At 67.3% G+C, this 12,675-nt stretch overlaps 1 protein-coding gene across 3 annotated transcripts in view; it reads left to right on the top strand.

Moving 5' to 3' along the window:
- The window catches only part of ADGRB1 (adhesion G protein-coupled receptor B1), a 54,291-nt gene that overhangs the window by 6,139 nt on the left and 35,477 nt on the right, over positions 1–12,675 (top strand). For 2 of the 3 annotated variants that reach the window (XM_037166659.2, XM_053660787.1), the window contains exons 3-16: positions 4,296–4,457; positions 5,438–5,548; positions 5,950–6,114; positions 6,315–6,479; positions 6,837–7,001; positions 7,389–7,553; positions 7,756–7,857; positions 8,441–8,547; positions 8,710–8,904; positions 9,073–9,141; positions 9,845–9,953; positions 11,759–11,902; positions 12,330–12,405; positions 12,560–12,662. In XM_037166659.2, coding sequence (XP_037022554.2) covers positions 4,296–4,457; positions 5,438–5,548; positions 5,950–6,114; positions 6,315–6,479; positions 6,837–7,001; positions 7,389–7,553; positions 7,756–7,857; positions 8,441–8,547; positions 8,710–8,904; positions 9,073–9,141; positions 9,845–9,953; positions 11,759–11,902; positions 12,330–12,405; positions 12,560–12,662 — 1,838 coding nt within the window. Of the gene's footprint in view, positions 1–4,295; positions 4,458–5,437; positions 5,549–5,949; positions 6,115–6,314; positions 6,480–6,836; positions 7,002–7,388; positions 7,554–7,755; positions 7,858–8,440; positions 8,548–8,709; positions 8,905–9,072; positions 9,142–9,844; positions 9,954–11,758; positions 11,903–12,329; positions 12,406–12,559; positions 12,663–12,675 lie in introns of those variants that run through there. The other variant, XM_053660789.1, reaches the window with a different exon arrangement.

Below are 12,675 nucleotides of genomic sequence, written 5' to 3'. Positions count from 1 at the left end.
TTCCCTTCTGTGGGGTGGGGGCAGGACGGACCTGCTCGGGGGGCCGTGTGAGGCTGACGGACAGCCCCTGACGCCTGTGCTCTCCCCGCCTGCGGGCGGCCCTGGGCTGGTGGTAGCTCTCCTGTCCCATCCTGAGGTCCCCTGGCACCTGCTGTGGCTGGGCGAGCTGCTGGCCACTGGGGTCCTGAGCATGGGGGCGGCAGGCCCCAAACGGACCAGCAGGATGTTCTTGGAGGGTAGACTGGGCCCTGGGCTCTGGGGGAGCTGTCCTGTCCCCAGGTGTTCCTGTTGGCACATCCATGCAGGGACAGAGAAGGGGGCTCAGAGGAGGAGCTTGGGTGCCCCAGACAGGGCCTAACTGGGTGGAGGGTGGGGCAGGGTCCTCAGGGGGGCTGGACTGGGCAAGGCAGTGGGTGCTTGGGAAGCCTGGCCCGAAGAAGCAAATGTGCAGGTGCTGGACTAGGGAGACCTCTGCTGGAGGAGCAGGGAAGTGCACAGCTCCCCTCCTCCAAAGGGGGACCCCCACACACACACACTGGGAAGGAAGGCCCAGGCTGGGGAGGGTCTCCCCCAGCACCCCATCCCAGCCAACTTGGGGCGAAGGGACGAGGTGGTCACAGCCTCCAGGCTGGGGCGCCAGGATGGGAAGGGAGAGGGCCGGGAGCCCCCTCTCCGTGTGCCCGCTCGCCTGGGTGGCCAGGCTGCCGAGAGGCCGTTAATCGGCTCCATTCATCCTGGAATGGGATGGAAATGAGGCTTCCAGACAGAGGGGCATTGAGCTGGGGAAGAATGGCCGCCTCTTCCTGGGCCTGGAGGGGCAGCCCACCCCCAGCCTTGCCCACCCTCCGCTGTTCCTTGGGAGCTCACCCAGCAGAGGCTGGCCAGAGCGCCTCTGCCCCGCATCTCGGGTAATCCCTGAGTCGTGGATGCACTTTATCAGGTGTCAGCTGTGCGTGAGGACACACGTTAGAAATAAAAACACCAGCAGAAGTAGCAGCACCCACCCCCTGGACGCTCGTTAGTGGCAGGAGCGTGGCTGGGGTCAGGGACTGGGACCAGGCCGCCGGTGCCCAGGGTCAGAAGGCAGACTTCAGGGAGGATCAAGGCTCAGTGTGTGGTCGGGGTTGGGACTCAGCCTGCAACCAGGGTCAGGATAGGCCCCGGGGACAGTTCTGTCCTCTGAGCCATGGCCCCCCGCCTCCCCCTCCCCCCTGCCACAGCCTTGCCACCTGGGTCACCAAGGTAACCAGCCCTGGAAGAGTGGGTGTTCTGGCAGCTGAGGCCTAACCTGAGTCTATCCTGAAAGACTCAGCTCTGCAGCAGTTGCCATGGGAACCGAGTGGCATCCTCTGATTAGCCCGGCTTGGACACCCTCTCTCTCCCACCCACTGCCAGCTTCCACGTCACTCAGGCTTCCGCGTGGGGGCTGGGTTGGGGCAGCAAGGGGCCACTGGCAGGACGAGCCCAGCCTGACCCCACTGCCAGGCCCACCTCCCTGGACTCCGGCCCTCTCTGTCCCTTTGTCTTGGTGTCACAGGATGGGGTGGCCCCCGGCAGGTGCCAGTGCAAAGGCCTGGCGCTCTGGACTGGGGCTGTGGTTGGGGACTGCAGCAGGCGGCCTTAGTGAATCTGGGGGCCCTGGGGAGCCCCTGGGTCTGACTGTGGGGTCCCGCCCCTGCCGCTCCCCTGTAACAAGGGCTCCCGTCTGCCTCCGGCTCTGACCCTGCATCTCGGCTGAGTCACCGCCACGCCGCCCTGCCGGCGCACTGGGCACAGGGAGGCTGTGCCCCAGCCCGCTCCACTCACCCCCGGGCGCATCCCCGACCACCTCGGTGTCAGACGAAGTGGTGCTGATGCAGCGCACCCCAGGCTGTGGTTCCAGCTGCCCCGCCCCCAGGCGTCTGACCATCCCCTTTGTGCCCCTGTTTCCTCTGCTGTAAAAGGGGTGAAAACAGAGCCCCCCGGCCTGGGTGGGACCTCAGGTTCCTGGGTGCCCAGGATGACCCCCTGGGAGAGCTGGCCACAGGGGGCCCAGCCGATGGCCTGGTGCAGGCGCACTCAGCCCCATCCCGGCTGGTGGTCACGGGCGCCCCTCCCCAGGCTGCCTCAGCCTGGTCCTCTGAACCAGGGGGCAGAGGGCCCTGCAGTAACACAGTGCCTGGAGGGCGAGGCACCCAGACCCAGGTCCGGGCTCGGAACCAGGCCCTGCGGCCCCCGGAGCAGCAAGGGCCGGCGCAGAGCTCAGCCCTGCCCCCACTCCATGGCCCTGGCAAGCCCCCCCACTCTCCCTGCTGAACCCAAGGCTGGGAGCTGCAGGTACCACCTGTGAGCAGGGACAGAGCAGGGTCCGTGCCCTCCCTCACCAAGGGGCAGCCGCTAAGGTCGGAGCCCCTCCTGCTGGTCACTGGGTGAGTCAGCCTGCCCACCTCTCCCACCATCCTCCTGTGTCCCACCCGGCTGGGTCCAGAGGGCAGGAGGCAGGGCTGCTGTGGGCCCTCACAGGGAGCTTTGCCTCTCCGGGCCCAGGGGACAGGGGAGCCCGTGGGAGGGCGCTCTGAAGGCAGGGAAAGAGGAAGGTTCTGCAACAGGCTGGGGGTGCAAGGCCCCCCTTCCCACTGTGCACCCAGAGTGGAGACAGGGCCACCATCCACACTGTGGAGGTTCCTCCCGGCCTTGCCTCCCAGTCCCTTGCCTCTGGCGCCCCCTGCTGGTCAGATTCTGGGACAGCACAGAAGCTGTGGGGGAGGGGCTCTGGCACTGACCCTTGGCCCGCACAGAACAGATCTGCCACCGCATGGCAGTCACTGGGACAGTGAACCAGCTGCAAATCAGAGTGGGCTCTCTGGGGTCAAGTCCAACCCCAGTGGCAATGCCCCCACCCCTCCCTTCCCAGCCCCAGCTGCCATTTGTCTCCATCCGAGAAGCACCCAGTCATCCTCAGATGGGGGGCATGAGGCCAGGGCAGACGGCCTGTGGGTGGTGGGGGGTCTTTCAGCCTCTGTTCTAGGGCCCACCCTCCGGGCTCCCCTGCCATCCCCCGTGTCGTAGACATGCCAACGCCCCAAGGGACACCTGGGACCCTTCTGCTGGGCCCTTTGAGACCTGCCCCTGGCCAACTGGCTCCCCTGCTCCGGCCCGGTCAGCAGGCCTCGAGGAGTATGGCCCGGCTGTCTCCCGGCCTCCTCGCCAGTGGGTGCGGTGGCAGGGTGCCTGCCAGGCCTGTGCCTCACCCATTGTGGGCGCTGCAGGGGCTGCCCCCCCCCCCCCCGTGAGGCCACCCTGGCCCGCTGGGCTGGCAGTGCAGGGGCCCTGGCCTCCCTGGGGACAAGCAGGACAGCCTGAAGCATGGCCTTTGAACAGAAGGCCCGGACAAGCAGCCCCCCTCCCCGGCCCTCCAGGGCAGCCCCTAACTCTGGCCCGAGATGGGGAGGCCTCCCTGCTCCTCTTCCCTCAGTGGTCCCCTGGCACTTTGAGGCTGTCCTGCTCAGCTTCCTGAAACTCGGGCCACCAGGGGGAGACAAGGCCAGCATGGAGGAAGGGGTGACCAGGGGTGGCTATGGTTGGAGAAGGGGCAGCTGGGGCCTGGAGGCTCTTGTCCCAGCACACACGGTGCCAGGTCTGGGTGGGGGGTGGCTCAGCCTGGCTGTCCTCTGGGTGTGAGGCCTTGCCAGGCCACCAGGTGTGGGACCCTGGTCACTTTCGGTGTTCCTGCACAGCAGGGGGGAGGGGGAGCACACAGGTCAGGCTGTGAGAGGGGAATAATGGGGAGACTGAGGCTCAGAAGAAACTGGACTGAAGACCATGGGAGGGGGTCCCAGCAGGGGAGGGGATCTGTCCGGACAATGAGGCCTCTTCTGCCATCGGCCCATCACCAGGATCTCACAACGCAGCTGCAGGGATGGGCTGCGGAGTCAGTCATTCACTCCCCAGACCACTCTGGGGCTCCAGCCTTGTCCGACCCCCACACTGGGGACAGATTCCAAGCTGGAGAGACCCAGGCCCCAGGTGCCCCGGTGCCCATAGACAGAGAGCCAAGAGCACTGTGGCCCCAGGGCGTGCCCAGGGGACGGCACTTCCTGGGCCGCCCTTCCCAGACAACTCTGCCCCTTGCACCTGGTGACTTAGCCGGCCAGGCCCGCACTGGCCTCCCAGGCGACCCTCCGCAGTGCTGCGCTGCAGCTCCCACCCTGGAGCCTCCCACGTGCGGGTCACCCTGCTGTGTCCCGTCCCTGCCAGGGAGATCCCCAGAAGTCAGCCTCCGAAAGACCTGACCCCTGCCCTCTGTTTCCCACCAGGCGGCTGGAAGCTGTGGTCCCTGTGGGGCGAGTGCACGCGGGACTGCGGCGGAGGCCTGCAGACGCGGACGCGCACCTGCCTGCCGTCGCCGGGCATGGAGGGCGGTGGCTGCGAGGGGGTGCTGGAAGAAGGACGCCTGTGCAACCGCAAAGCCTGCGGCAGTGAGTGCGCGGCGCGGCGCGGGGCGGCAGTGGAGGGAGGGTTTTGGGGTGGGGCCCGGTGCAGGTGAGCCCCAGGATGGGGCCAGACCAGATGAGAGAGGGATGCGAGTGAAGTGGGGGGCAGTGTGGTTACTTGGGGTTGGGCTGGAGGGGGGCCGGGATCCTAGACTGGCCAAGTCAGGTGGGGAAGGGGGACCCCTGGGCCGGCTCGGGCTAAGGGTGGTGTGGAAGCGGAAAGGAGCGCCCTGGGACCCTCTGCAGGGAAGGGGCGGGGCCTAACGCGGGGGCGGGGCCACAGAGGTGGAGCTTGGCCCAGAGCAAGGGGTGGGACACCAGCAAAGGTGAGGGCTCCGGAAGAGAGGAAAGTAGATGGGGCTGGGTGGGGCTTTCTTCTCACGTGCGGATGGAGAATTTGGGGGTGCATCCTCCCTCTGTCCCCCGGCCCTGGCCAGACATGCCCACCCCAGCCCCGTTCCACCTTCAGAACATATTTCTCTAATAAGACCTTCTAATGAACTCATGCATATTTTAACTGCTTCCATAAAGTTAAGTCAAGTTATAAGAAGACTGCCATTCCGTGGGCTGGTTTTCCTTGGTGAACTTCCCTGGGAAGAGGAGCTCACCTCAGAAGCCTGGGGAGGGCCCTGGGGCGTGTGGGGGTCCAGACCATGGGAAGCAAGGGTGCTGGTGAGATGCGGGTGGGGGGGCAACGGCTGCCCAAACTGCTCTGCGGCGCGTGAGGGCCCTGGAGGAAGAGAGGGAGCGGCACAGGGCAGGGGAGATGGGACCCACAGGAAGGGGCCAGACAGGGCTGGTGCCAGGCCCAGGAGCCCTGGCCCCAGCTGTCTCAGCTGTCTGGGGGGCCAGGCAGCCCTGGGGCTGCCAAGCCGGGGCCGCTCTGGCTGGGGACTGCGGACCCGGGGCACAGAGCGAGGCTCCTGAGTGCCTCCGCTGGACGCTGACCTGGGCCCATCCCGCAGCGGCTGGGCACACCAACTCCCGGAGCCAGTCGCTGCGGTCCACCGATGCCCGGCGGCGCGACGAGCTGGGCGACGAGCTGCAGCAGTTCGGGTTCCCGTCGGCGCACACAGGTGAGCCGCAGCGACGGGCGGGGCTGAGACAATGCTGTGAGGTGGGGAAGGCTGGTTTCGAGGGACTAGGTCTTTGTACAAATACTTCAAGTTATTAACTGCTGCTAATTGTAAGAAGTAAAGTTAATTACTCTCTGTAATTAGACTGCTCTTAGGCGCCAGGCTGTCCTCTCCGGGCCGGCTGGCGTTGGGGGCGCTAGTGCAAGACGGAGGGCCGTCGGGGCCAGACCCCAGGGACGCGGAGCCAGCGCTCGCCCAGCGGGACTTGCAGGGGAATGGCACGTCCTGCCATCAGCCCCGCTTCAAACACCTGGAGCGAAAAGCCTTGCTCCCGGGGGTCCGACCGCACTCTGGGCACAGAGGCAGCGGCAGGCCTGTGATGCTAGAGGTCTGGCCCTCAGGTGACCCCGCGGCCGAGGAGTGGTCCCCGTGGAGCGTGTGCTCCAGCACGTGCGGCGAGGGCTGGCAGACCCGAACGCGCTTCTGCGTGTCCTCCTCCTACAGCACGCAGTGCAGCGGGCCCCTGCGCGAGCAGCGGCTGTGCAACAACTCCGCCGTGTGTCCAGGTGGGCGGGCGGAGCAGCAGGACCGCGGGCGGGGCAGCGAGGATGCGGGCGGAGGGCGGGGCATCAGCACCGGCGGATTTAGTCCCGGGAGCCGGGGGGCGGGGCGTCTGAGGTGGGAAGGAGCAGGGGGCGGGGCGAGAGTAAGCGCTGCAGTGACCAGAGGTGGCAGAGCTCAGCGGCGCCCTCTGGCCCCTCTGCAGTGCACGGCGCCTGGGACGAGTGGTCGCCCTGGAGCTTGTGCTCCAGCACCTGCGGCCGTGGCTTCCGTGACCGCACGCGCACATGCAGGCCTCCTCAGTTCGGAGGCAACCCCTGCGAGGGTCCTGAGAAGCAAACCAAGTTTTGCAACATTGCCCTGTGCCCTGGTAGGTGAGAGGGAGGGCGCTGGGTGGGGGCAGACAGCAAGGGGGAAGGGCCCGGTGGGTCAAAGGCAGCCCCCGGAGCCCCAGACCCGCCTGCTCAGGGGTCGAAACCTCAGGCTGTGATGGAGGGGGCTTGGAGACCCTGGGGCCTTCTCATCCGTGTACCTTTGGTATTGGGGCGTTCGCGCCCACATCCCAGGCCTCAGTGAGTGGGGTGTGAGCCTTCAAATGTTGACACTTGGTACCCAGGCTCAGTGTTGGGGTCATGGGCCCCAGGGAGTGTTCACGCCAAGGCCAGGGCGGGGCGCAGGGCCTGGGTGTTCACACGGCTCCTGTCCCTTCCTCCCCCGGGCCGGGCAGTGGATGGAAACTGGAACGAATGGTCGAGCTGGAGCTCCTGCTCCGCCAGCTGCTCCCAGGGCCGGCAGCAGCGCACACGGGAGTGCAACGGACCCTCATATGGGGGCGCCGAGTGCCAGGGCCCCTGGGTGGAGACCAGAGACTGCTTCCTGCAGCAGTGCCCAGGTCAGGCTGTGCCCAGGGCCCACGGGGAGGTGGCATGGCGGGTGTGAGGGGGCGAGGCCCACGGGGGCTCTCTGTGGGCTCTGCGGGGACACGGGATTTGGTGGGAAGTGAGGGTGGTCGGGAGGGACGGTGTGGGTGGGGCACCTGTTTCTCTGTATCAAGATGAGCCCTGGTCTCCCCTCCCCTGGTCTCAATGTCTTCTCTCCTTGTGGCCTCCTACTCCAACACCCCCCCCCCTCTCCACGGCTCTGCGTGTCTGGCCCTCCCTGTCCCCATGTTTTCTGCCTTCCCTGTTGTCCCTGTCCCCACGGCCCTGTCTCCCACCACCGGGACGCCTGGACCTGCACCGCCTCGCCCCTGGGCCTCTGCACCTGGCGTGCCGCGCAGTGGACGGGAAGTGGCAGGCCTGGGCGCAGTGGGGGGGCTGCAGCGTCACATGCGGGGGCGGCACGCAGCGGCGGGAGCGTGCCTGCTCAGGGCCCTTCTTCGGGGGAGCAGCCTGCCAGGGCCCCCAGGAGGAATACCGGCAGTGCGGTGCCCAGCGGTGTCCCGGTGAGCGTCCCCGTGCCACTCCCCCAGCTGGGCTCCAGGGGGCACCCTGAATGACCGGGTGGGTGGGGCCGTGCTGGCCGAGGAAGGGCTCTGGCCGGTGACGGGGGTGTCCTGGCAGGGTCTGGTCCCCTGACACTGCAACCCGCACTCGGCACCCCTTCCTGTCCCCGGCCCCCATTCACCATCTCTGGCCCCTTGGCAGAGCCCCATGAAATCTGTGACAAGGACAACTTTGGCACTGTGATCTGGAAGGAGACTCCGGCTGGAGAGGTGGTCTCAGTTCGATGTCCCCGAAATGCCACGGGTGAGGGCCGGCAGACAGCTGCGAGGGGCTCCCGTCCCGCCCTCACAGAGCTGGGGCAAGGCGCTGAGCCAGGCCTTGGGGCCTGGCCGAGGGGCCATTGGGCAGCACCCCTGCCCCTTCCTGCCTGTGGCTCCCGTCAGGTGACAGGGCCGTGGCAGTTCTCCAGGGCCCTTGCTGCTGTGTGCAGGCAGCTGTGTCTGGTTCCCTGACCATGCACCCGCATTCAAGGCTGTTGCTCCCTGACTCCAGGTGCCCCGGTCTCCTCCCCGTGTGTGGAGCTGGGCGGTGGGCCAGGCTGTGGGCCCTCCCTGGGCTCTGGGCTAGGATAGACTCAGAGCAGCCGACTTGGTGGGGGGGCTCTGCCTCACGCAGTTGGGGTCCCCAGGGGTGTGGCTCCGGCTGGCCCTGCAGCAGCCACTCAGAAGCACTGTGACTGAGAGAGACAGAGGTGGCCTGGCCCCTGTGCCGGCTCAGAGTCCCTGCTTTGAGGGACAAGGGTCCCAGCCAGAGGGGCCTGGGCCCGGGAGCTGTGGGCGGTTGTCCAGCTAAGGGGGAGGCTGAGCTGACCCAGTGCCCCCCCCAGGGGTCATTATGCGGCGCTGTGAGCTGGACGAAGAAGGCATCGCCTACTGGGAGCCCCCGACCTACATCCGCTGCGTCTCCATCGACTACCGGAACATCCAGATGATGGTGAGGGCCGGCCACACCCCCGCCCTGCCTGCCCATCTTTCGACCTGACCCGGTGTCTCCGTGGGGCTGCAGAGGGTCCTGGAGGCACTGGAGGTCCTTGGGACCTGCCTTGCGTGCGGTGTGCCGCAGAATTACGGCGCCCAAACTTCTCCCTCTGTCCAGACCCGGGAGCACCTGGCAAGGGCTCAGCGGGGGCTGCCCGGAGAGGGGGTGTCCGAGGTCATCCAGACCCTGGTAGAGGTCTCCCAGGACGGGACCAGCTACAGTGGGGACCTGCTCTCCACCATCGACGTCCTGAGGAACCTGACTGAGATCTTCCGGCGGGCGTACTACAGCCCCACCCCGGGGGACGTGCAGGTGAGCTCTGGGGGCCGGGGTGGGGGGGGCCGATGGGAGCGCTCCTGGCCCCAGCCGCACACTGGGCCTGACCCCAACCTCAGGCGGGGCCTCACCCCTGGTCACACACTGAGCCCCGATCCTGGGCCTTGCCGTCTGCTCACTGGCCTGCCTTCCACTCCCTTCCAGAACTTTGTCCAGATCATTAGCAACCTGCTGGCGGAGGACAACCGGGACAAGTGGGAGGAAGCCCAGCTGGTGAGGACGCCGGTCAGGCCGTCGTCTCTGGGGCCTCCCTGAGTTCGAGTCTAGCCCAGCGTGGGGCCGTGGGTTCAGATCCCAGCTCGGCCTCTACCAGGGGCCAGGTGACCAGTGGTGTGACCTGGAGGAAGCCGCTGAGCCCTCCGAACCTCAGTTTCCCTATGGCCGGAGGACGGTCGCTCACCTGGTGGGACTCAGCGCGGGGGTGGGGCATGCGGGGACTGCTGGGTGCTTACTGGGGTGACCAGGACGTGGTGGCTGTTCCTCGTCTGGAAAGGGTGGTCAGCCTCCCTTCCTCCCAGACTGACCTGTCCCGAGGGCAGTGCCTGGTGTGGGGCCTGTGGGAGACCAGAGACCCCACGGTTTGCCCAGGCCCGACCCGGACCCCTGGCCTGGGTCTGAAGCACCGCAGCCTCTCCAGGCTCGGTCTTCCCGTCTGCCAGGGAGACGGCCACTCAGAGGTCCGCCAGACCCTGTTGCCCAAGGCAGGCCCGGGGCCTGCGGTGCTAGGGAGGGACCGACGGGACCCAGACGCGGACAGGTGGGAGGAAGTGGGAGGCGGTGGAGGGACAGAGAGGTGTGTCCCAGTGGCAGGGAGGCGGGGGGGCCTGTGACGCCACCCTCGGTTAGTTCTGCTGGTTGGCATCCCCGCTGGAGCTGCTGGCCACCATCTCTGAGGCAGCCTGACCCCAATCCCCAGATGGGCCCCAACGCCAAGGAGCTGTTCCGGCTGGTGGAGGACTTCGTGGGCGTCATCGGCTTCCGCATGAAGGACTTGCGGGATGTGTACCAGGTGACAGACAACCTGGGTAAGCCCACCCGGTGCTCCTAGGACCCCCGTCCCCGTCCCTCTGCTCTGCGGCTCTGGGCCCAGCCTTCCTGCCTCAGTTTCCACATCTATGTACACAGGCCAGCGTCTAAGGTGTCAGGTGTGCAGACCTATGACCCTGTGAGGGGTCAGCATGGGGCGTCTCAGACCCAGACGAGGTCCTAGAGGCCTCGGGTTTGAGGGCCCACCAGGAACCCTGCCCTCAGCACCCCCCCAGCCGGGCCCACTTTGGCCGGCCACCCCCTGCCCTCTCTGTGCTGGGACGGCCCTGGGATCTGAAGGCAGGACTCCACAGCCACCCCTTGTCCAGCCTCTACCCGCAGAGCGTCCTGTGGGAGGGCCTGGTCTTCGACATCACCCGAGTCTGCGCCACAGGAAGGTGGCAGGACTTCCCTGCAGCGGGTGGCGGAGTGCCAAACGAGCCCGGGGCCTGGGGGGCTGGTACCCCCGATAATCACACTGCCAGGGTGCCCTGTGAGGACACTCAAGGGCTATATTCTTCTAGTCCCCACCTCGGAGCACCTCCTGGCCCTCTCTGCATCCCTCCTGCACCCCACCCTGTTCCTGGACACACACCCCGGCAGCCCCGGCAGCCCGGCCTCCTTCGGGTCTTCATGCACAGTCACCGCCCCGGGGGCTCCAGCCTGCCCCGTTCGGCATTACCCCCTCCCCGTGACCATCACTGCCTGTCTGTCCCCTGCTGACTGTCAAGGTCAGCAGGGCCTCCTTGGCTCCTGCCACACCCTCAGCGTGAAGGCTCCCAGCACGCAGCGGGCACTCAGTGTCCCCGTGGGAGCCTGCCTGCCGCTGGTCACTCTCTCATTGGTAGTGGGCGCAGCAGGGCGCCCGCCCAGTTCCCAGGGCCTCCCATAGAGAAGATCCATGTCCCCAGAATGGACCACAGGTGCAGGGAGGGCCCAGCTGGGGGCCGGGGCACTGTGTGAGCAAAGGCGTGGGGGTGGCCTCGGCTGCGTGGTGGCTTCCGCAGGGGCAGGGCCCCAGAGGTGGGCGAAGGCAGACCCCAGGGGGCTGGGGGCAGGAGCACAGCGTCTGCCCAGGAGGGAAGGCCAGGGAAAGGGGGCCTTGAGCCCTGTCCCCCCAGGCCTGTATCTGCCGCTTGCTCAGCGGATGCCTCAGTCAGGAGTCAAGACAGAGCCTGGAGGGACTGGGTGTTCAGGCGCGAGCTTGGCTGGGACCGGGTGGGCCCAGGGTCCTCGGAGGTCAGCCATGTCCCAGGGCCACACCTTTGCCACTCCGACCGCTCCCACGCTGCTGTGTCCCCGTGAGCCCATCTCCCTTCACCGGACAGAGGACCCTTCCCCACCCCTTGTCTTCCTTCCACGTCACCCCCCCCCCCGACGTCTGCCACCTCCATAACTGTCCCCGGGAGGTGGGGTCTGCCCCGTTCCTTGTTCAGAGTTGCAGTGGAGGAGGGACAGGGATGCAGCATCAGGGGACGCCAGAGGGGACCCCACCAGCCTCTGGGACACGGCCACCCCAGGAAGCCTATGGAGGGACAGAGCGAGGGGGACAGTGCCGCTTGGGGCCAGGGCCCTTGGTGAGAGGCCAGGAAGGCGCGCAGGGCCTGTAGGGAGCCGGCACCGAGCAGCAGCCTGGCCGGTGGCCCCCTGCCCCCCCACCCCACCCCACTCCGAGCTGCGAGCACCCGCGTGGTGGTCCCGACCCCAGGCCTGCTCCCCCGCTCTTCTTGGCCAAGGCTCCTCGTCACCGATCTGCTCTCTCTGTCTCCCCATCTCTGTCGCCCCTCCTCCTCCCTCACCACAGCCCTCAGCATCCACAAGCTCCCGGCCAGCAGAGCCACCGACATCAGCTTCCCCATGAAGGGCTGGCGGGCCACGGGCGACTGGGCCAAGGTGCCGGAGGACAGGGTCACCGTGTCTAAGAGTGTCTTCTCCACGGGGCTGGCAGGTGAGGGCCCCGTGGTGTGGGGGTGGGGGGAGCCACATCAGAGACTTGGGCCCCAAGGGCCTGCACGCCCAGCCCCAGAAAGGCCCTCTGGAGCCAGGCCCGTGGTCTCCAGGTCCGAGATGGCATCCACAATTCCACTCAGGGTCCCCAGGCCCGTCCTCCCTGCAGGGCCCTCCTCTCCCCGTGTCGGACAGCTGCCCCGGTCTCTGCAGGATGGGCAGAGGGACCTCCCCATTGCAGGCAAGGGCAGCACTTCCCCTGAAGCCACAGCGAACATCCGCCCCGCGTGTCCTCAGCTCTCGGGGGTCACCTAGGGGACCCCCAACTCGCACTGCAGTGCTGTGTTTGTGGTCAGGGGGTGCACGAGGGAGCTGGGCCCAGGCTGGGGACGGTCAGGGAGGAGGGTGACCGGCACACTGTCTTCCAGAGGCTGACGACTCCTCTGTGTTTGTGGTGGGCACCGTGCTCTACCGGAACCTGGGCAGCTTCCTGGCCCTCCAGAGGTGGGAGCGAGGGGCTCCGGGGCAGTGGGGGCAAGGGCGGCCAGCCGGGCGGGGGCGGGGTGGTGCGGGCAGTTGGCACGGGGGCCCAGAGGCGGGCCGGGCCTGCGGTGGGGGGGCTCCAGAAGTCCGACACGTCCTGCCGCCTCTCCCCCAGGAACACAACTGTGCTGAACTCCAAGGTCATCTCGGTGACTGTGAAGCCGCCGCCGCGCTCCCTGCTCACGCCCTTGGAGATAGAGTTCGCTCACGTGTACAATGTGAGTGCCTTCC

This window comes from Artibeus jamaicensis, unplaced genomic scaffold, assembly GCF_021234435.1.
Source record: "Artibeus jamaicensis isolate MK-2021 breed Jamaican fruit bat unplaced genomic scaffold, CSHL_Jam_final scaffold_916, whole genome shotgun sequence".
NCBI lineage: Eukaryota > Metazoa > Chordata > Mammalia > Chiroptera > Phyllostomidae > Artibeus > Artibeus jamaicensis.
The sequence above is the reverse complement of the archived record's forward strand: the minus strand, read 5'-3'. Positions and strand labels throughout refer to the sequence as shown.